Source organism: Sorex fumeus, unplaced genomic scaffold (genome assembly GCF_029834395.1).
Source record: "Sorex fumeus unplaced genomic scaffold, SorFum_2.1 ptg000164l, whole genome shotgun sequence".
Taxonomy (NCBI): domain Eukaryota; kingdom Metazoa; phylum Chordata; class Mammalia; order Eulipotyphla; family Soricidae; genus Sorex; species Sorex fumeus.
The window spans coordinates 397,559-420,397 of NW_026606221.1; the positions used below are offsets into that span (position 1 = coordinate 397,559).

At 50.0% G+C, this 22,839-nt stretch overlaps 1 protein-coding gene across 5 annotated transcripts in view; it reads left to right on the forward strand.

Annotated features, from left to right (window-relative positions):
* DNM3 (dynamin 3) overlaps window positions 1-22,839 on the forward strand; it is a 270,137-nt gene that overhangs the window by 224,129 nt on the left and 23,169 nt on the right. For all 5 annotated transcript variants that reach the window (XM_056107388.1, XM_056107384.1, XM_056107386.1 and 2 more), the window contains 3 exons: window positions 4,937-5,101; window positions 21,135-21,361; window positions 21,963-22,199. In XM_056107388.1, the coding sequence (XP_055963363.1) occupies window positions 4,937-5,101; window positions 21,135-21,361; window positions 21,963-22,199 (629 nt within the window). The remainder of the gene's footprint in view (window positions 1-4,936; window positions 5,102-21,134; window positions 21,362-21,962; window positions 22,200-22,839) is intronic.

Here is a 22,839-nt window from a genome sequence, read left to right on the forward strand (position 1 = left end):
TTGCTCCACGGGCTACGGTGTCTGCATGCATGCATACCCAAGCCCGGTTCAATCCCAGCACCAAATGCCCCCCACCACCTAAGCATCACTGGGGGTTGTCTCTGGAGACCCTCAGAAGTGCAAGGCCCAAGCAGCATCACAACCTCAGGCCTGGGCGTTGGATGAACTGTCGTTCGAGAATTGTTGGGAGTAGGCGTGGGTACCCAGAGCACTGCTTTGGGAGATGCCATGAAAAAACAGAGACTGTCCAGTGGTATCTTTGTCTGCCTTCCTGAGCAGGAAGGTCCACCAGGGGCATTTCTCTTCGCTCCAAACCTGTCTTGACAGCCCAGTGACTTCCGGGTAAAAAGAGGCGACTGTGTTTGTTCCTGACACATTGCTAAGGAGTCATCGGCCTAGCTCCGAGCAGGAACGGAAAAGTGGGTAGTTTAGAGGGTGCCTCGGCCATCCACCCCCTATGTGAGCCGCTGCCCCCACTCAGGCTCGTCAACTAAATGGCTTCAAGGAAGTGGCGTCCATCTTTGTGGACTCGGGCATCCCGTCTGCAAACTGCAAAGCAGAGTAATCATAACGATATCCGTCTACCTTGAAAAGTTGCAGGGATGGGGTGGGGGTCACGGGAGGGATACTGGGAACATTGGTGATGGAGAATGGGCACTGGTGGAGGGATGGGTGCTCGGTCATTGTATGACTGAAACGTAATCGTGAAAGTTTGTAAGTCTGTAACTGTGGACTGGAGCGACGGCACAGAGGGTAGGGCGTTTGCTTTGCACGGGTTCGATTCCCACTATCCCATATGGTTCCCTGAGCACCACCAGGAGTAATTCCTGAGTGCAGAGCCAGGAGGAACCCCTGAGCATCACCAGGTGTGACCCAAAAAGCAAAAAAAGAAAGAAAGAAAGAAAGAAAGAAAGAAAGAAAGAAAGTTTGTATGTCTGTAATTGTATCTCATGGTGATTTGAGAAAGAAAGAAAGGAAGAAAGGAAGAAGAAAGAAAGAAAGAAAGAAAGAAAGAGGGAGAGAGAGAGAGAAAGAAAGAAAGAAAGAAAGAAAGAAAGAAAGAAAGAAAGAAAGAAAGAAAGAAAGAAAGAAAGAAAGAAAGGAGAGAGAGAAAGGAGAGAGAGAAAGGAAGGAAAGAAGGAAGGAAGGAAGGAAGGAAGGAAGGAAGGAAGGAAGGAAGGAGAGAAAGGAAGGAAAGAAGGAGGGAAGAAAGAAAGAAAGAAAGAAAGAAAGAAAGAAAGAGAGAGAGAGAAGCAGCAGGTGAAATGAACAGTCTGTCCATCCTAATCCTGCCAGATTCCAGCCCCCACCCCCCGCCCAGATCTCACCCAACTCTTGAAGTCTACCAGAGGCCTCCCAGAAGAGCAGAAACGGTCTCACATTTGCCTGTCTCACGCCCTGCCCCGCCATGGCACGTGGGGGGTCAGGAGAGAGAATTTCAGCCCAACAGCCTGCTCCATCACTGCGGGGATACTTGTAAACAGTCTCAACAATGACTGGCCATTTTCTCATTGTTTGAATCCCTTGCCGATTCCTCCAAAGGCCTGAGAGAAAAAGAGTCCCGGCCTTCTGGTCCTCAGAAGAAAGCTCTTCTCCACACTATTATCCACATTTTGTAAACAGCATTAGTGAACCTGCACATTAAAGGTTAAATGTTCACAGACCATCCTTTTTTTTTCTACCCTTTCCTTTTTTTGCCTCTAAGATCAGAGACAAATGACTATTTTTATTTTACATTCCCTTGATGAGGATAATGATGAACAGCTGTCACTTTAGTGCCCGGACTACAAAGAATCCTCTTGCAATCCTGTAATTTAAACAAAGAGGAAAAACTCGGGCTGCACGAGGGAGAATGCGGTTACTGGAAGGGAGGGTTTGCCCGGTGCAGTTACTTGGCGAAGGGCGAATCCCATCTATGTGCAGTTACTCGACAAAGAGCAAATCCCATCTATCTGCAGGGCCTCATTCATCCCCCACAGATCAGAAGGGATGGTCGCCCCTTCTTTCTTTCTAAACTCAGAGAAGACTTGGAGTTTATGCTCTGAACTCTTGGACTCCCCGCTAACCCATGGTACTAGCAGCACCAGGAGGGTTTGCCTGGAAGAGTGTGTCTCTTAGGGTCCCCAAACGCCAGAGAGATTTCCAAATGGTTTCTGCTGGGCTAGTTGGGTAGGCCGCTGCTTTGAGGTTGTTGGTTTGTCTTTTATTGGGGGGAGGAGGCCACACCCAGCGATGCACAGGGGATCTCTGCACTCAGGAATTACTCCAGGCGATGCTCGGGGGACCCTATGGGATGCTGGGGATTGAACCCGGGTTGGCCACATGCAAGGCAAACACCCTCCCCGCTGTGCTATCGCACCAGCCCCTGATTTGTCTTTTAATGTTGAAAATTAAATCTTTCCAAGTTCTCTCCGTTCACGCTTCCACCTGCATTATTTCTGATATCGGGCTTTAGAAGGGGGGGGGGTGCGGTCCTTATACTATGTTGATAGGCAAACACAAGGCAAAGCTAAAATATTGCAAGTAGTGCAAAATGGGGGATTGGATTTTTTTGTATGACAAGGTGGTCAGTGGTATTGTTTTCCTCTCCTATCGTGAGAGGGCCTTCCAATAAATGCTATTTTAATTACATCTACCCAGGAATGCTTTTTCACTGTTTTCTATGTGAAGCAGACGTATATATTACAGACATTTTCACTCTCTTGATATGTTTTCTGAATTTGTTTGTGTGCCTCAGAAAGGCTCCGTGTTCCCTGCATTTCTCTTAACAAGTACTAACTGACGCCGGAGTGATAGCACAGCGGGGAGGGTGTTTGCCTTGCACACTGCCAACATGGGTTCAATCCCTGGCATCCCATGGGATCCTCTGAGCACCGCCAGAATGATTCCTGAGTACAGAGCCAGGAGGAAACCCTGAGCATCGCCAGGTGTGACCCAAAAAGAAAAAAAAATCACGTATTAAACTGACTTCCACCCTAGGGGGACCCGGAAACCAGACCAGACCTTTCAAACTGTCTTGGTTGGGAATCTTCTCTCTCAGCAAAGGGCCTGAGAGTGTCCAGTGCCCAGCAGCCAGGACCAGCCCTCAGTGTGCCCGTAAGAGGCAGGGAGTGTGTTCTTGCCCGCGGCTGTCATTGGGCCCTTCTATTGTACTCAATAGCCAAGTGCCCCAACCCTCTGAAGCTAGTGACTCCCAGGCTCTCGGGTGTCCATTTAGAAGGTGACAAAGTTGAGCTGCAACCCCATTAAACCTCTAGGGTGGGGGGCCAGAGTGATAGCACAGCGGGGAAGGCATTTGCCTTGCACGCGGCCAACCCAGGTTCAATCCCCGGCATCTGATAGTGTCCCCCAAGCACTGCCAGGAGTAATTCCTGAGTGCAGAGCCAGGAGTAACCCCTGTGCACTGCCGGGTGTGATGCAAAAACAAACAAAAAAAACAAACAAACAAACAAAGGCTTTCCTCCTGGTGACCAAGGAGTCATTTTCTGCAAGAAACGGCATTAGGAGGATAACTTCCCTGTTACATATCCACTCTGCCCTCCTGTTCCATCCTCCCCTACCCAAAACATCCTTTAACCGCCCCTGGAACACCAGGGGTGAGGGTGGGAGGGTGAGATCTTATTCTCGGGATTGGAGAAACTCTTGAGTTTTAGAGTAAAGCCCGTATGATTTCATCTTCTTGCAAAGCATTGGAGATTTCTGAGCAACCGCAGCCGAAGTGAATGATTAGAACCAATTTTCCTCCGGGTTACCGTTGCTTTCGTGGCTCGGGCAGGAACCCCTTGCACACAAGCACATGGGGCTCCGAGGGAAGCCTGTCACGTACAGACATACTTAGATGCTTTTGCACTGAGTTTCTGCCTGGAACTGAGTCGATGATGGAAGGGCTGGCAGATCAAAGTGTGTACGTTTCCCAAGAAAAGTACTTCGCGTTCACATTAGAGGCAATAAATTATCTCCCCGCTCCTTTTTTATTCCTTCATTCTTTCCCCCTCCCTTGCATTGGTAATTAAACCTTTCCAACTGCCAGAAAATAGCCAGGGCACCCACAAACAATATTTGTATCAAGTTCTGGGGCTTAGACCATTCAACCCGACTTGACACGGCGAGCATTTGTTCTAAATTGATTTCAGCGCAACGCCAATAGGTCAGCCCGTAATGATGAAGATGCCAGTTCAGCCCTGCCCCTGGTGGGTAAGCCAAAATTAATTAACTCAAATCCCATCGTATAGGAAACAGATGCTTCTCCCATGTTGCACAAATAAATTCTTTGTGCTGAGATGTGTTCTGTTTTATTCAAAGAATAACAAGTTGGAAGTTAAAATGGGAAGTTTTTCACAATGGAGCCAGCCTCTGGTGGTGATGACAGAGCGTGGATGTACATGACAAATTTCAGCAAGTACATGGAAAAATGAATTCTCCTCTCTATCTCTTATTTTGGCTTCAGACCAGGCCATAAGAGCTTCAGTTTTAAATCTGGCCTGATCCAGTCCAGAGGAGACTTGGGAGTTGCAGAATACCAAGGTTATTTCTAATCTATAGAATCTCTGGAGACCCCTCCCAGAGGTTTGAACATCTGCATCATCTGTTTGGACACAGTTCTTTGGCCCATGTGCAAATAGCTGAAGACGAAATTGTTCTCGAGAGGTATGTCGTTAGGTGGATGTTTATCTGATTCTCCATTGCAACATCCAGGCAGAATTTGAAGACTTGCTCTGCCTAGCATGTGGCAGAGAGGAGGAGAGTAGTCACTGCCTGGTTTGGCTCTCTTTTCAGAAAGAAAATTTATGGCTGCACAAGAAGATAAAGAAGCATCCATTTAGAGGTGCAGTTCCGAGTACGCTCGGTAGAACTAGATCATCTAAGCCTGTTGGGGCTTTCTTCCCTTCTGAATGAATGTGAGATCATGTGTTTCTTTCCTCTCTCTCTCTCTTAGGCAGAAAATGATGAGAATGGCCAGGCTGAAAACTTTTCCATGGACCCCCAGTTGGAGAGGCAAGTCGAGACCATTCGCAACCTTGTAGACTCCTACATGTCCATCATCAATAAGTGCATCCGAGACCTCATCCCAAAGACCATCATGCACCTCATGATCAATAATGTAAGTGACCTCGAGCAGCCTCTGTTTAACTCCCATTACTCAGATTTTCTTTTCTTTTCTCTGGGATAGTTTCTGGAAGATGAAAATGTACCTCTCCTGGGCCACCATTTTCCCTTAGAAGTGGCAATTACCTAATTAGCAAATGTAGAAAAGAAAACATCAATGACATAACCGCTATCCCGTGGTATTTCCCGGTTGGGTCCCTCCTCTGGAAGTTGTGAGTCCACGTAGAATAAAGCAGAGTTGGGACTGGAGCGGTAGCACAGTGGATAGGGCGTTTACCTTGCACGCGGCCAACCCGGGTTTGATTCCCAGCATCCCATATGGTCCCCTGAGCATCGCCAGGAGCAATTCCTGAGTGCAAAGCCAGGAGTAACCCCTGAGCATTACCGGGTGTGACCCAAAAAGCAAAAAAAAAAAAAAAAAAAAAAAAGAATAAAGCAGAGTAGGACACAGTACACTCCTATCATCGTGGTGTTAATGTAGATGTAATAAAGCTGGATGTCTCCTAGAGATCAAAGGAAAAATACATTTTTTATACACATAGATGATGGCTAAATTGGAAGAAGGATAATGAATGGTCAGTTGGGCTAAATGTTAATTTTATTATTTTTCACTGTGTAAAAACTGTGGCGTGCTGTTTATGCATGGGAAGGTGCTTTTGAGCCTGTCCCCTGGGATATAAGTCAGTCAACTTTTCTTTTCAAAGGTAAGGATGACATACTGCAAATACCAGATTATCCTCCTCGATACCCATCAGTGGATGGATATTATACAAAATCTACTTTTCACAGTTAGTGTTAAAGGAATAAGGATAAAATACCTAAATTGTATGGTCCGGTTTGATTCTTTTGATAACTACTTGGCTAAAGTTTAAATAATAGTACCAATCAATTGAAAAATGATCTTTTAGAGAAATAATAAAAAAAAGTCTTTTATAGCATTTTTTTGCAAAGTATGATGGCAATAATTTTATTGTCATACTTCTAAGGACACATCACGGTCACGGTCACGGTCCTCCCGTTGTTCATCGATTTGCTCGAGTGGGCCCAGTAATGTCTACATCATGAGACTTGTTACTGTGTTTGGCATGTCGAGTATGTCACGGGGTAGCCTGGGTAGCTTGCCAGGCTCTGCCGTGCAGGCAAGATACTCTCGGTAGCTTGCTGGGCTCTCCAAGAGGGGTGGAGGAATCGAACTATATCAATATATTATGACCATTTGCTTGTAACAAGTAAAAATCACATGGGACAGTACTAAAAAAGAGCCACATACACGAATTCAGATGTAACTTGCATTCTAAACCCAGTCTCAGAGATAAAATCAATAAAAAAGCAGTAGTCCTGAATGAGGAGTTGGAAGAGCAGATCTAAATAGATGTGTACAGGGCTCTCCCTTCAACAAAAGCTGAGTACACATTCTTCTCCTGTGCACATAGAACATTTTTCAGGATAGACCATGTGCTGAGACACAAATTAAGTGTCAGTAAATCATTAAGATTGAAATAAAATCAAATATCTTCTCAGATCACAGTGCTACAAAGGTAGAAGTAGAGTAAAAGCTGTTTACAACAAGGCCCACAGTTAACATCATACTCAACAGTAAAAACTGAAAGTCTTTCCTCCACTGATTGAGCAAAAAAGCCCATTCTCACCACCGTTATTCATCACAATCACAATCACGACCATCCTGTTATTCGTTGATTGCCTCGAGCAGGCCCCAGTAACGTCTCCTTCGTCCTAGCCCTGAGATTTTTTTAAAAAGTGCCATATTCGAGGCTCTTTCAGGGTTAGGAGAATGAGACCCATCCTTGTTACTGGTATTTGGCATATTGGGTACGACACGGGGAGTTTGCCAGACTCTGCCATGCGGGCAGGTTACATTCGGTAGCCTGCCAGTTTGTTCAAAGTAGGAATGAGATGATAAGATGTCGCACGGCCGCATTTGCGGCCACGTGCTTCCAGGAGCTGAGTGTGATAATCTCTGGATCCTGGCCGTTAGGAATAACACTGTTATTCATAGTGTTGGCAATTAGGCAAGAAGAATAAATGTAGGGATTCAAACTCGAAAAGAAGTTCAGTGATCACTATTTGTACTGACAGAGTAGTTCACATAGAAAATCCAAGAGACTCCACCTCAAAATCTATTGAAAACAATAAACTTCTATGGTGGCAGATGACAAGATCAGTACACAAGGGCCTGCTGTATTTCTAGATGCAAACAACAATTTAGAAGAAAAATCAAATCTAAAAACCAGCCCCATTTACAGTTGTGTGAAAAAAAGATATCGAGTGACTGAGAGTCAACAATGGAGGTGAGGGACTTATGCATCAGAAACGGTGTCACTGTTAAATAGATGACTCAGGGAAATGGAAAAACATCCCATGCTCATGGAGGGGAAGAATTAATGTGGTTAAAATGACTATCCAACCTAAAGTATTAGGTAAAGGTAAAGGCCCTCCCGTTGATCATCGATTTGCTCGAGCGGGCCCAGTAACGTCTCCATTGGAGACTTTGTTGTTACTGTGTCTGGCATATCGAATACTCTCGGTAGCTTGCCGGGCTCTCCGAGAGGGGCGGAGGAATCGAACTCGGGTCGGCCATGTTGGCCACTTGTAAGGCGAACGCCCTACCCGCTGTGCTATCGCTCCAGCCCTAACCTAAAGTATTATACAGACTTAATGCAGTCCCTGTCAAAATTCAATGACATTCTTCAAGGACATGGAAAAAATACTAGTTAAATTTATACAGTGTTGGAACACTGTGTTACTGAAATCCAATCATGAACAGCTTTGTAAAGGTCTCCCTCACAGTGATTCAGTAAAAAAAGTTTTAAAAAATTAATATGGAACCACGAATCTTCCAATAGCCAACGCAGTTCTAAGAATAAATGGAGAGGTGGGAATCACATTACCCAACTCCAACTATACCATAAAGCTGTAGTAATCTAAACAGTGTGGTACTGGAATAAAAGCAGGCCCTCAGACTAAGGTAGAATGGAGAGCTTAGAAGTAAAATTCTCACACATGGACAGTTAATTTATGACAAAAAAGTTGAGAGCATAAAATGGAGGAAGCAAAACCTCTTCCACAAAGAAAACAAAAATGAATGGAACTACACACGACTCAAAAGCTTCTGTACTGCAAAGAAATTATGACTGATTCTTTAGCATTCCAGTTAGTGAGAGACAATCTGCATGCAAAAAATCTGACAAATGACTAATATTCAAGAAATATAACACCCTCAAAAACTAAACAGCAGAAACAAACCATTAAAAAAGTAGGGAGCCCCCTGTCAAGAGAGAGGGTTGGAGCGATAGTACAGCAGGTGGGTGTTTGCCTTGCACGCGGCCGACCTGGGTTCGATTCCCAGCATCCCATATGGTTCCCCGAGCACCGCCAGGAGTAATTCCTGGGTGCATGAGCCAGGAGTAACCCCTGTAGATCACTGGGTGTGGACCCCCCAAAAAATAATAAATAAGTAAGTAAGTAAAGGCCCTCCCGTTGATCATCGATTTACTCGAGCGGGCCCAGTAACGTCTCCATTGGAGACTTTGTTGTTACTGTGTCTGGCATATCGAATACGTCACGGGGAGCTTGCCAGGCTCTGCCGTGCGGGCGAGATACTCTCGGTACCTTGCCAGGCTCTCCAAGAGGGGTGGAGGAATCGAACTCGGGTTGGCCATGTTGGCTGCGTGCAAGGCAAACGCCCTACGACAATTCCCCCAAAGAAGACAAATACAGACGGGCAACAGGCAGATGAAATGAGTTCATTATCGGCATTATCGGTGGCTAATGGGAATTGCAAATCAAAACATCAAATGAGATGTTTCATGCCAGTGAGAATGACTTATATCAGAAATTTATATGAGAAAGAGTCCGAGGTGTGGAGAAAAGGGGGTTTCCCTACCTTCCTTCACTGTTGGTAGGTATATTGTCTGGGTTCGTCTCTGTGGAAAAGTGGGAGACTTCTCCCAACATGGAAAACAGCACCACCATCTGACAAAACCATTCCACTCCTTGGCATCTCTCCCGCAAGGACACAAAACCACTAATTAGAAAATAGATCGACATACCTATGTCCGTTGCAGTATCATGACAGATGAGTGGATTTAAAAAAGAAAGGAGGTGGGGCTGGAGCGATAGCACAACGGGGAGGGCGTTTCCTTGCACAAGGCTGAACCGGGTTCGATTCCCAGCATCCCATAGGGCACCCTGACCACTGCCAGGGGTAATTCCTGAGTGCAGAGCCAGGAGTGACCCCTGTGCATCGCCAGGTGTGATCCAAAAAGATCACTTGATCACTTGACTTCCGATTAACCGGCGATTTGCTCGAGCGGGCGCCAGTAATGTCTCCATTTGTCCCTGTCGCGTGCTAGTGTAGCCCAATGGCGTCTGTTTGCTCTAGAAACATGAAGAGCCTCAAACCGATCGTTCATGATCTTGATGAAGAAGTCTGACCATCTGGTAGGTGGGCGGCCACGTGGTCTTTTGACATCCCGTGGGATCCAGTCGGTAACAGCTCTAGTCCAGCGGTCGTCTATAAATCTCATTACGTGACCAGCCCATCTGATTTTTGACGCCTTGGCAAACGAGACAGCGTCCCTGATTCTTGATCGTCAATGGATGTCAGAACTCCGGATTCTTTCTCTCATTTGAGTGAAACGTGATATTCCAAGCATAACTCTTTCTATTCTTCTTTGGGAGACCTGAATAGCGTTCTCATCCTGTTTGCGTAGGGCCCAGACCCAAAAAGGAAAAAGAAAAAGAGGTCGGTTTCTGTGGAATACAACTCAGCTGTAAGAAAAGATGAAACCTTTGCCTCTCTCGACCACATGGATGGAGCCGGTGGGGGTTAAGTGAAAGAAACAGGAGAAAGACAAAAGCTGATCTCACACATATGTGTCATGTAAAGAAACAAAGGGACGGAACAGACCGTGTCCAATGAAAACAAACCCTGAGATTCTGCCCGCAGCATTGGAGGAGAGAGGGCTGGCATAGGAAGGGCCCTTCAGAAGGTGCTGGAGAGAAATTAGCACTTTGATGGGGGGTGTGGCATGATGCTTCAGTCTGAAAACATATAAACTTTTAACACTCTTAGAAAACCATTGTTATCCCAACTTAAAAAAAAAAGTAGGTGTTTTGCTTTTGGGGTCCCACCTGGTGATGCTCAGGGGTTCCTCCTGGCTCTGCACTCAGCAATTACTCCTGGAGGTGCTCGGGGGACCCTATGGGATGCTGGAAATCGAACCCGGGTCAGCCGTGTGCCAGGCCAACGCCCTCCCCGCTGTGCTATCACTCCAGCCCCTAGTTTGCTTTTTATTTACTTATTTATTTATTTATTTATTTTTGGGTTTGGGTCCCACCCAGCGATGCTCAGGGCTGACTCCTGGTTCTACTCTCAGGAATTACTCCTGGCAGTGCTCGGGGGACCCTATGGGATGCTGGGAATCGAACCCAGGTCGGCTGCGTGCCAGGCCAACGCCCTCCCCGCTGTGCTATCACTCCAGCCCCTAGTTTGCTTTTTTACTTATTTATTTATTTTTGCTTTTTGGGTCATACCTGGCGATGCTCAGGGCTGACTCCTGGCTCATGCACTCAGGAATTACTCCTGGCGGTGCTCGGGGGACCCTATGGGATGCTGGGAATCGAACCCGGGTCGGTCACGTGCGAGGCAAATGCCCTCTCCGCTCTGCTATTACTCCAGCCCGAGAAAAAGAATCTAAGTTCTCCTGTGTGCTTAGTTAAACCTGGTTCGGCTAGGCTCACTTCTCTCCTTGTCACCTCTATGCCTTAAAGACCAATTACAGGAGCTGGAGCATAGTACACCGAGTAGGGCATTTATTTGCCTGTCCGGGTTCGATTCCCAGCATCCTATTGAGTCCCCCAAGCACTGATAGGAGTAATTCCTAAGCACATGAGCCAGGAGTAACCTCTGTGCATCACTGGGTGTGACCCAAAAAGCAATAAATAAATAAATAGCTTTGTTTAAAAAAAAATAAGATGAACTACAAAATCGGGCCCTGGCCTAGGGCATTGCTCCAAAGGATGGGATATGTGGACATGCCACGAAAATACAATTTTAGGACACCAGCGTGGCAGCCTGTTCAAGAGCTGAAGTAGCCTTTGTCCCCAGTTTCCTTTCGAAACCAATTTTCTACTTTGTTCTCCGAACTCTGAGAGAAGGCCCCAGAGCCTGAGGGAACCGTCTGGTTTCCAAGTCCATCTTGTTTTCATAGCTGTCTTCTGGATTCCCCCAAAGGGTGGTAGGATGTGAGGATGTTAGCCGCAGCGGGTAAGCACCAGATCGGGAGTTTGGGGCTGGGCCAGTGGCCGCTGTGTGACAAGGAGCACTGGGCAGGGAAGTGGAAGCAGAGTGAGACGCCCCACGGGCCAGACACCAGGACACACGGCTCCGTGCCCCTCCTGGCAAACCCTGCGTGTCTTTCAGATTGCCTTCTCGGCTTTGCGCAAACCACTTGCAGGTTGCTTGACTGGGGTTTTCAGGGCCGCTTGCTTGTGAAACTGTGTCCAATGGAGGTGAGAGACTTCGATATCATTTAGAGATGCAGTTCAGAATACACTCGGTAGAACTAGATCATCCAAGAACATTTTCACTCTCTTGTTATGTTTTCAGTTATCTTTTCACGATTTTCCTGGGTGTCCTGAGAGCTGCCCCCTCGTTCAGACTGCTGCTTTGCCCTCCCCCCACACATACACACACGCATGCACACACACGCGCACGCCAGTGGTAAATCATCAGCCCAGGAAACAGTACTTCCTGGCTGAGACTCTGCATAGCGGACTGGCACAGATTAAAGACCCTGTTGCAAATTGGCCCGACTTTCACCTTCTCAAGAAAAATACAGAATATAGTGTGCACGGCGCCTCAATGAAGCGGCGGGCCCCAACGAGGCACGGCCCTGGGAGACAGAGCCTGCTAGTTGTCTGGAGGGAGACCTCACAGCTTCGGCCAGAGCACTGCAATTGAAACCTGATGTCCAAGGTCAAACTCAGAAGCCAGAGGGGGCTCGAGTGTGGAGAAAGCACGGGTAGTGGAGAAGGTGGGAGATTAATCACCTCGGTTGGACTTATAACCGGTCACATCCAGGAAAGAGCTTTTTCTACCTGTTTGGGTGACTGCTTTTCTTTGAGGATTGTTTTATTTTCTTTGGCAGGGGCTGGGGCCCCACCTGGTGCTCAGGGAACCATTGGCAGTGCCGGATTGTTGAACCAGGGCTGGCCACACACAAAGCAGATGCCTTGCGCCCTATATTATTTATCTGCCCCCCAAAAATATTCTTTTAAATAGCCTTTTTGTTTGTTTTTTTTAAAACTGCAATACCGACAACTGTAGTTTTCTGTTTTTTATTTATTTTGTTTTTGTTTTTTTGGGATTTTTTTTGTTTGTTTTTTGCTCTTTGGGGCACACCCAGCAATGCACAGGGTTTACTTCTGGCTCTGCACTCAGGAATTACTCCTGGCAGTGCTCAGGGGACCCTATGGGATGCTGGGAATCAAATCCGGTCGGCCGCATGCAAGGCAAATGCCCTACCGGCTGTGCTATTGCTCCAGCCCCTTCTGTTCTTATTGTATATGTAAAACCCATCTATTGCCCTTCTAAAACTGGGCTTATATTTTTATTTGGGGGGGAGGGGTGCTTATATTTTTAAAGCCATCTCAAGCCACCTCAAGCATTCCAGAAGTGTCCGAAAGTACGGGGACCTGCGACACGGCAGATAACTCAGCCCCATGTCATCCTTATGTGTGGCTTTTTCACTGTGACAGCGCTTATGTGTGGCTTTTTCACTGTGACAGCAGGAGAATCTACCCTTGAGACAGAGAGATGCCCTCTGAATTCCACACCTCCATCCTGCTACTTTCATCAACGCTTTGGGATAGGAAATCGAGTTGTCCCTCCCAAACCAGTCGATGTTAAAAGGGGGCCTGGGGCCTCTATTTCAGGAGGGGGGAGGCCTGACGGTTTCTCCTGGTGACAGGCAGAAATGCTGTGCCCGGTGGTCGGGACGGCCGCAGCCAGCGGTGCACACAGCACAGCCCGGAGGCCCCTCGGAGTTGGCGTTTTGCTGCCCGCCACGCACCGCCCCATATGGAACTGCTTAAGGAGTTGAAAGGCGCCCGCAGGCCCCAGCTCAGACACAGTGTAAGCCTTTGTCTATTGAGCGGCAGCAGCTGCTCCGTCGCTTACACATTCCAGGTACCAGCGGCACAAAGAAACTCCAAGTTTACGACAGGCAGGCGGCCGCCCCGGATGGGGCCACGGTCAGAGGCGCGGAGTCTGGCTCGGGAACCCAGAGTTCGCGCACATGGTGGGGCTGGCGGGGGGGCGGGGGGTCTCCAGCCAAGCTGCTTTGGCGGGATGGTGGGATGAGTTCTCTGGGGCTGACCCAGGAGACTCCTTCTAGGGGCCTCGGGGAAGTGGTTCAAGCCTAAGGGTTGGAACCCCCAGGACAGCCAACCCCTGGGTGCCCCTTGTCCCCCAGTGGTTAATTAAAGTGAGTCACACCGGTCGAGGTAGTACAGACATGTTGGACACCCGGGAAACCAGGTCCACCTTCTCCAAATGCCCACCCCTCTCCTCCCTTGGGGACGTGTAGCAGGTCCTTCCTGCAGCTTTCACTGGAATGTTCTGGAAAGGCTTTTGGGATAGGGTTGCAGACTCTGCCGCTTCCTGCAGCTTTGTCAGGACCCAGAGACATTTCACACTGGGCGTGTGAGCTGCTGCAGGGACACATCCCCCCGCCCATGCCATCTTCCCTCTCATCTTGGGGGTTTCACTGGTGACGTGTGTGCTGCTTGCCGAACTTTCTGTAACTGACATGCGTGTGATGGGGAGGGTGGTCCCACACACTTGCTTTGGAGACGATGAGAGCACGCTTGAAATGCTAGAGCACGTCTTTGCGGCTAGATTGAACTCAGAGTCCTGCTCAAGAAACGGAGCAAGGGAGGGATACTGGGACCCGTGGTGGCGGAGAATGGGCACTGGTGGAGGGATGGGCACTCGATCACTGTATAACTGAAACCCAAGCACAAAAATTTGTAAGTCTACAACTGTACCTCATGGTGTTTCACTAATACAAATTTTTAAAAAAGAAGAAGAAGAAAGAAAGGAAGGAAGGAAGGAAGGAAGGAAGGAAGGAAAGAAAGAAAGAAAGAAAGAAAGAAAGAAAGAAAGAAAGGAAGAAGAAACGGAGCAATAGCACAGTGGGGAGGGCATTTGTCTTGCACACGGCCTACCCGGGTTCGATCCCCGGCATCCCACAGGGTCCCCCGAGCACCGCCAGGAGTGATTCCTGAGTGCAGAGCCAGGAGGAACCCCTGAGCATCACTGGGTGTGACCCAAAAAGAAAAAAAAAGAAACGAGTCCTGACGGGCACAGGGTGTGGACCCCTGATACTGAGTCGTGGGGAGAACGCTTGGATCCATTTCTGACACAGGAGACTCACTCTGTGCACTCTCCAGCTTGGGGTCACAACCCGGGGGTTCCTTGCTTGTTCTGCGTGAGTTGAAGAGCATCCCTCATTCAAGAAGGAGATAAATCCCCCCCCCCCCCACCCCCGGGAAAGGGAGAGAGACTTCTGTGGTGAGAACTGTGGGGAATCGACGTATCTCCAGGCGCTAGCGCAGTTCCAGTTTCCCAGCTGGAAACTTCTCCAGGAAAGTGGCAGTTACCGCGCCCCGGCCCACGGACTCATCCCTCCGCACTCCGGGGCCAGCCACGGGGGGGGACACGCCAACTGCAGGCAGGGCTCTGTTCGCAGGGGCCTTGCCACGCACTCGGTCACGAAGACAAAGACCACCTGAGTCCAGAAAGACTGCGAGGCGGCCAGGGAAGGGTTAAAGCCAGGGGGAGCGAAGAAGCATGTGGTGAAGGTTTAATGACCTCACATTCCTTTCCGCTCCGCAGAAGGACGCAGGGCGGCCAAGTCTGTTTATGGAGCCCGCGAAGTCGGAGCTGGAACGAGACGGGGTGCGAGCAGGGCTCTGCAAACCAGCGCGAGCCGGAGGGGCTCGAAGGTGCTATAATGAATAGCGTAAATATTATTTCAGGTCCCGCGCGCGCTCCGGGAAAGCCTTCGGGGAGACGCTTTCGAAACGCCGTCCAATCAAAGCCTCCTGGCCCTTCAGGGTCACAAATAATCCTTGACTCACGCAGCAGTGCTCTTGATACACGATCAATTCGGAAAGCCCCCAGAGTGTCTGGAAATGCCCCCCCGCCAGGTGCCCACCAACCTTTGCTTCCAAGCACCTTCAAGGCTGGAACAGGGGAATGTTTCCGTGCAGAATGAAACGGCGTTTAGTTGGGGTTTTGTTGTTGTTTGATTGCTTGTTTGTTTGGGGGCCACAACCCAAGGATGTTCAGGGCTTACTCCTGCAGTTTGTGGGGGCACCAGAGATTGAACCCGGGTCAGCCACATGCAAGGCACTAAGCTATATCTCCAGTTCCCACAACGCAATGCTGACCAGAACGCAGTTGGAGGGCTGTGTGTGTGTGTGAGAGAGAGAGGGGTGTGTTTTTCTCTCCAGTCTCCTTTGCTCTCACACCAGCACCCCACTGCCCCCCACCCGTACCCCCCTGTTTTGCCAAAATGAGAACTTTTTTTTTGCTTTTTGGGTCACACCCAACGAAGCACAGGGGTTCCTCCTGGCTTTGCACTCAGGAATTACTCTTGGCGGTGCCCAGGGGACCCTATGGGATGCTGAGAATCGAACCTGGGTTGGCCGCGTGCAAGGCAAACGCCCTCCCCGCTGTGCTATTGCTCCAGTCCCCAAAATGAGAACTTTTTGTCCACTAACCAGTAGGCATCATGTAAACAAAAGTAAAGGCCCTCCCGTTGATCGTCGATTTGCTCGAGCGGGCCCAGTAACGTCTCCATTGGAGACTTTGTTGTTACCGTGTTTGGCATATCGAATACTCTCGGTAGCTTGCCGGGCTCTCCGAGAGGGGCGGAGGAATCGAACTCGGGTCGACCATGTTGGCTGCGTGCAAGGCAAACGCCCTACCGCTGTGCTATCGAAACAAAGGTTCTCTCATTTCATCTCTACGGGGCTATAGAGATACTGAGTCTCCGCATCTGTCCTCGCTGGCCTTGATGGATTAATCTCTCACACCTCCCACCCCAAGAATCCCCACAGGTGCCAGAACACATCTCCCTCTTCGGCTGCAAGTTCCGGGGTGCAGCATTTCAAGGTGCCCGAACTAATTCACGGTCCATTCTGCATCAGTGCACTGAGACAGGTCCCTCTGCTTTTTTTTTCTTTCTTTCTTATTTCTTTTTATGTAGAAGTACTGCTATTTATTCAGCCACTGATTAGCTGATTGAATTGGGCATGAACTCCACCTTACTTTTTTTTTCATAGTTTTATTTAATTTATTTATTTTTCATCTTATATTTATTTATTGAATCACTGTGGGAAAAGTTACTAAGCTGTCTGGTTTAAGTCTTGGTCGTACAACGATCAAACACCTCTCCCTTCACCAGTACTCATTTTTCCCCACCAAGAACCCCAATATACCCCCTTCGCACCCCTCCCAATGCCTGTGAGGCAGATGATTTCCACTTAACTCTTCTCTACATTGATTACATTCATTATTTCGACAAAAGATGCACCATTATTGTTTAGAATTTCCCCCCCAATGATCAGAATTGCTGAAAAGGCATTGTGAAATACTTTGTTTTTTCTGTAGCTGGTTATGAGAATTATATAATGTTGGATTTCTGCAAAGAGCCAGATAATTACAAGATTGGTTTCTGTGCGTCTGGTGTTATGGCTGTGCCGGAGAGCCACTCGTGGAGGGCAACTCAGGACCTTGGTAGGGTGTGAAGGACGGGTCAGTACCGCCCCCCTTCCCATGAGACTGCAGTTGCCCCGTCACCGCCAGCTCATAACTGGCTTTCCCATAAGCTTTGAGTCAGTGGCCACCTTGCTGCCGGGGGGGAGGGTAGCAGGGGGCAGGAGGGTGGAGAAAAGGTGGAAGGGAGCAACACCCTTTCCCTCCCAGGGAGGCATGGCGCCTTAGTTTAACGCATGGTCCATTCGCTTTTCTGCCGCAAGCTGCCGGGCTCTGGATTAAGTCCTTTTGCCTCTGAAGCCATGGCCATGCACCCCTCCGCTTTTCGATTTGGGGATTTTTGTTTTGTTTTCTTCCATGGTTTGTTTGACAGCTGCCGCTTAGCTCAGATCTGCTTTAACTCTGTTCTTGGAAGGGGCTTCTTGGAAACGGGGTTTAACTGATTCTTTCGAAGTGATGCTCTAGAAAGATGGAAAGCTTCAAGGGCGCTCAGCCTGGCTGGTGGCCGCCATGAGGACAGAGCTCTGCTTCTGGGTCTGAGCTACTTTGCCTCATTGAGCACTCCCCGCGCCCCGCCCAAGAAGATGGGACAGTGATCATCCCTCAGAGGGGGTTTCCTGCAAGCATGTTCCAAGGGGCGCTAACTGCAAGAAAAGGGGCGGCCTCTCCCTGTCTTTCCTCCTCGCTCTAGCCCCTAGCTCTCCCTCTTGACATTGGATATTCAGCTCCGCTGCTCATCAAACCCCCACTACTTCCTGTAGGGTGGGAATGTGCCTCTTCTCCATCCTTGCCCTTCACATCAAAACCGCACCCACGGGTCCCTCCATTCAGCAGCACCTGTCCGGGAGGTGACAGTCGGCGGCAGAGCTGGACAGGCATTTAGAACATTTCTTCTCTGCTCTGTGTGTTAGTTGAACCCCTGAGGGCCAGAGCAATAGCACAGCGAGAAGGGCGTCTGCCTTGCACGCAATCAACCCGGGTTTGATTCCCAGCACCCCATAGGGTCCCCCAAGCACCGCCAGGAGTGATTCCTGAGAGCAGAGCCAGGAGGAACCCCTGAGCATCGCCGGGTATGACCCAAAAATAAATAAATAAATAAATAAATAGAAAAGAAAAGAGCAGCTGAAGGAGGCATTACACTTCCTGAGGAATCTCAAGGAAAGGCGTTGCAAGCTACAGTCGCTGAAGATGGTTCAGGCGCTAAAAGAGAAGGGTGGAGAGATTCACCCTGTGTCAAAGTTGGAGGTCGAGCTCTTCTACCAGAATAAGGCAGCCCCAAAGTGGTTTTGGATGACAACGATTATTTCTTGTGTTAGAGACGGTGACATTCCTGGAAAGTTCGTAGATTGAAATACCGCTGTTGAAGCAGCGGCCCATGAAGCTGTGTATTCCAGCGAAGCTCTGAAATCTTCCATCCTGTAAATAATCTCCATGTTTCTTTTTTATAATAAGGTAAAGGTAAAGGCCCTCCCGTTGATCGTCGATTTGCTCGAGCGGGCCCAGTAACGTCTCCATTGGAGACTTTGTTGTAACTAATAATAATTATAATTTTATATATATATATATATAAAGACAAGGGCTAGAGCAATAGCACAGCGGGTAAAGCGTTTGCCTTGCACACAGCCGACCTGGGTTCGATTCCTCTGTCACTCTCGGTAGCTTGTCGGTATCTCAGAGAACCCGGCAAGCTACCAAGAGTATCCCGCCCACACGACAGAGCCTGGCAAACTCCCCGTGGCGTATTCGATATGCCAAAAACAGTCACAACAAGTCTCACCGTGGAGACGTTACTGGTGCCTGCTCGAGCAAATCGATGAACAACAGGAGGACGATGGACAGTGCGTATAAAGACCACACCCAGGGGCTGGAGCGATAGCACAGAGAGGAGAGCGATTGCCTTGCATGCAGCCAACCCGGGTTTGATCCCAGCATCCCATATGGTCCCCCGAGCACCTCCAGGAGTGATTCCTGAGTGCAGAATCATGAGCAACCCCTGAGCATCACTGGGTGTGACCCAAAAAGCAAAAAAATAAATAAGACCACACCCAGTCCAGCAGCTTGTCCTCCGTGACACGATTTCCACCTCTCTCGCCTGTCCGTCACTAGCGAAGCCAACCTCCATCTCATCAGCCACCTGCAGCCATCTGTCAACTTCTCCAGCCGTCACCCCTGCAGAATCTTTCAACCACAGCCCAAGTAATTCCGCCCAGTGTTCTCTGACTGTTCTGCTCCCTCGCTCAAAGCCTCCCCTTGCTCCCCCTTGCCAAGTGGATCCAGTTCAAACGCATTCCCTTGGCACGCGAGGTGGTCCCATCTGGGCCCAGGTGATCTGGCCCAAGTTCCCTTCCCGCAGCTGTGGCCCCTGCCCTACCACAGAGCCCCCCACCCCACTCCCAAACTCCTTGTCTCTTTGCTGACCCCCACGTGTGCATCGCTCTGGGTTTCCAATCTCATAGGCCGAGAGCAGTTGGGATTTCACCTCCGGGAAGCGATGTATGAGCTCAGCTGTTGGGTGGGTTGAAGCTGTGTGTTGTCCCGCTCTTCCAAATCACTTTTATTTTTAAATTTTTATTAGTGAAACACCATGAGGTACAGTTGTAGACTTATGAATTTTTGTGCTTGGGTTCCAATTATACAATGATCAAGTACCCATCCCTTCACCAGTGCCCATTTTCCACCACCACGGGTCCCAGTATCCCTCCCACCCCCCACCCCACCCCCCACCCCACCCTGCCTCTGTGGCAGGGCCGAGTCACATGTTTTATGGCCACGGTCATTAACGCGGCTCTGGCTCTGAGCTCTCTCACTTAACAGGAAAAGGAAGACGAACCAAACCCGAGTCAGTTATTTCTTCTGGTCCTGGGTTCACTGGGATGCTTAGTTTAACCGTGTAAAATAGAGACACTTCTGGAGAAACCATCTCTTCTAAAAGCCATAGTGGGGACCAGAGCGATAGTACAGCGGGGAAAGTGTTTGCCTTACACGCAGCCAACCCAGGTTCGATCCCCGGCATCCCGTAGGGTCCCCTGAGCACCGTCAGGAGTGATTCGTGAGTGAACTCCTGGGCATTGCCAGGTTATTTGTTGATTGCCTCGAGCAGGCCCCAGTAACGTCTCTTTCATCCTAGCCCTGAGATTATATTCAAGGCTCTTTAGGAGAATGAGACCCATCATTGTTACTGGTATTTGGCATATTGGGTACGCCACGGGGAGTTTGCCAGACTCTGCCGTGTGGGCAGGTTACATTCGGTAGCCTGCCACTTTGTCCAAAGTAGGAATGAGATAATAAGATGTCATAATAAGATATCGCGCGGCCGCAAATGTGGCTGCATGCTTCCGGGAGCTAGGTTTTATAGTCTCTGGATCTTGACCGTTGATGGGATTACATGGCGCCAGGGGGCCAGGTGGTGGGTGTGACCCCCACCTACTGGAATTTGGAGGATCTGGGTGGAGGATGCTCAGCCCCGATCTGAGTAGGCTTGGAGATCTCAACCCCGGGACCCGCGTGTCTTTGTTCCTCTGCCGGTACCTTCATGTGTGCGGAGAGTGGTCTCAGCATGGTGGTGGCTGGTTCTGGAGGTCTTCGGCTGCCAGAGCCCTGGTCAGGGCGGGGAGGAAAACTCAACCTGTTCCCCTCCAAGGGGCCCTGGTGAGGACAGCCAGGTGCGGGGGCAGGAGACTCTGCGCTGTTCTCTTCCAGGAGCTGGGTTTTATAGTCTCTGAGTCTTGGCCATTGATGGGATTACACGGCGCCCAGGTGTGATCCAAAAAGCTATCAATCAACCAATCAATCAATCTATAAAGGCCCAAAGTGCGCTATGCTTATTTGAGGAATGGAGAGACCCACTAAACACCAGATTTGTGCTTGAACTCGGTCCTGTGTGACCTCGGCCAGGTGACCCGAGCCTGAATTTTTTTTTATTTGATTGTCATAAATAAGTATAGGTGGTTCTGTGTTTCCTAGTCAGTCGTTGGTACAAATTCCTCTTATGAGATGACAGTGACATGCGGGAGGTGTCACCATCATTCCACAGGGTTGGGGCAGACCCAACCCAGTGCAGGGAGAGGGGATAGTGGGAATGAACTCCTAAGGGGAGCCAGCAGCCTGGGGGACCCCAGAAACCAGAACCTGGACCTGGGGTTGGGGGGGAGAATGCAGGAATGAAGCGCTGGACCTTGAGCGCCGAGGCTCACTGCCCTGTGGTCCTGCGGTCCGGCAGGTGAAAGATTTCATCAACTCCGAGCTCCTGGCGCAGCTGTACTCCTCGGAGGACCAGAACACGCTGATGGAGGAGTCGGCCGAGCAGGCCCAGCGTCGCGACGAGATGCTGCGCATGTATCAGGCTCTCAAGGAGGCCCTGGGCATCGTCGGCGACATCAATACCGCCACCACCTTCACCCCTGCGCCGCCACCTGTGGACGACTCCTGGATCCCTCACTCCCGCAGGTAGGAAGCCAGTTCCCAGCACCCTTCAAACCCAAGCACACAGTCGCCCCAAGTGGAATACTCTACAGCCCGTGAAAAGGATTGCCATCCGGCAGGGTGACGATGAAAGGGGCGGGGGGAGCTAGTGAGGGGGTGGAGAGCTTACCCAGTCACATGACGATTACGATAAGAGAGGAAGTTCTGGAATGTGGGGATCAAGTAGCAAGAAGGGATTGTAGAGAAGCTCCCACAGAACAGAGTCTAAGAAGGAAGCACAGGGGCGGGGGACAGAAGGGGGCGCAGAGGTGGGGGGTGGCGGGACACCTCAAGTGGTAGGGCAGATGCCTCACACGTGCCAAGGCTTGCAGTTCGATCCCCAGTACCCCACGATGGCCCTTGAAGCACCCCCAGACGTGGGCCCCAGCATACTAAATCACAGTGTTTCCAGAACCTTCTTCGTTGCTTGCCCAGAGGGCTGGTGGGTCAGGGAAGTTCCTTTCCCTTTTAGCTACCTCCCCTGCACCCCCATCGCTCCATCAGAGTCCTGGGTCGCGTCCGCATCTTAGAGGCCACGCGGGACGGAAGCAGGAAGTGCAAAGCTTGGTCCCCCCTCTCTCACCAGGTCGCCCCCTCCGAGCCCCACCAACCAAAGGAAGCCGGCGCTGAACACCCCGATCCCTCGGCCAGCCTCCAGCCGCGGGCCAGCTCCGGCCATCCCCTCTCCTGGCCCCCACTCGGGGGCTCCCCCCGTTCCATTCCGCCCGGGCCCTTTGCCCCCCTTCCCCAACAGCAGCGACTCGCTAGGGGCCCCTCCACAAGTTCCGTCTCGGCCCACGAGGGCCCCTCCCAGTGTCCCCAGGTAAGTGTCCTGCAGAGAACAGAAAGCGGAGGGGGCGGGCGGGGAGAGCAGTGTTTGGGGGTTGTTTTGGGTTTTGTGTGCTTGTTGGGTGGGGGGTGGGTGCTCTTCGGTTCTCTTCTCACTGCATGGCAGACAAAGCCTGGAACAGAACATCGCAAAGACGGTCTCATCCATGTTTGTAATTTTCTCGGGGCAGGGGAGGGGGCTGGCGGGCCAGAGATCCACTTCCAAGTCTTAACAAACAGAGTAATGGTGCCAAAGCAAACTGAGTCTGCAGGAGTGACCCTAGGGGCAGCCCTGTGTAGGCCGTGAGGGAGAAAGTGGCTAGCCAAGTGGCCGCTTCCGGGGACACCAAGGAGAGTATCTTACCTGCCCTCTGAACCACCTTTGCAGTCCCGTCTTATTAGTTTTCACGGAGGCCCGTTGAAACACAGCCGGGCAGCCTGCCACGCTTGTTAGGGAATCCAGGAGGCAGAAGCTCAGGTTCCTGGAGTCCCAGCACCTTCTCCCCGAGGGACAAGATGGTCCCTATAAAGGCAGCTTTAAGGTCGGTCCCCATTCCGACCACCGCCACTTCAGTTAGTCGGAATCGTCTCAGAATAATCTGAAATGTTGAAAATCATAGGACACGGTGGGGGGT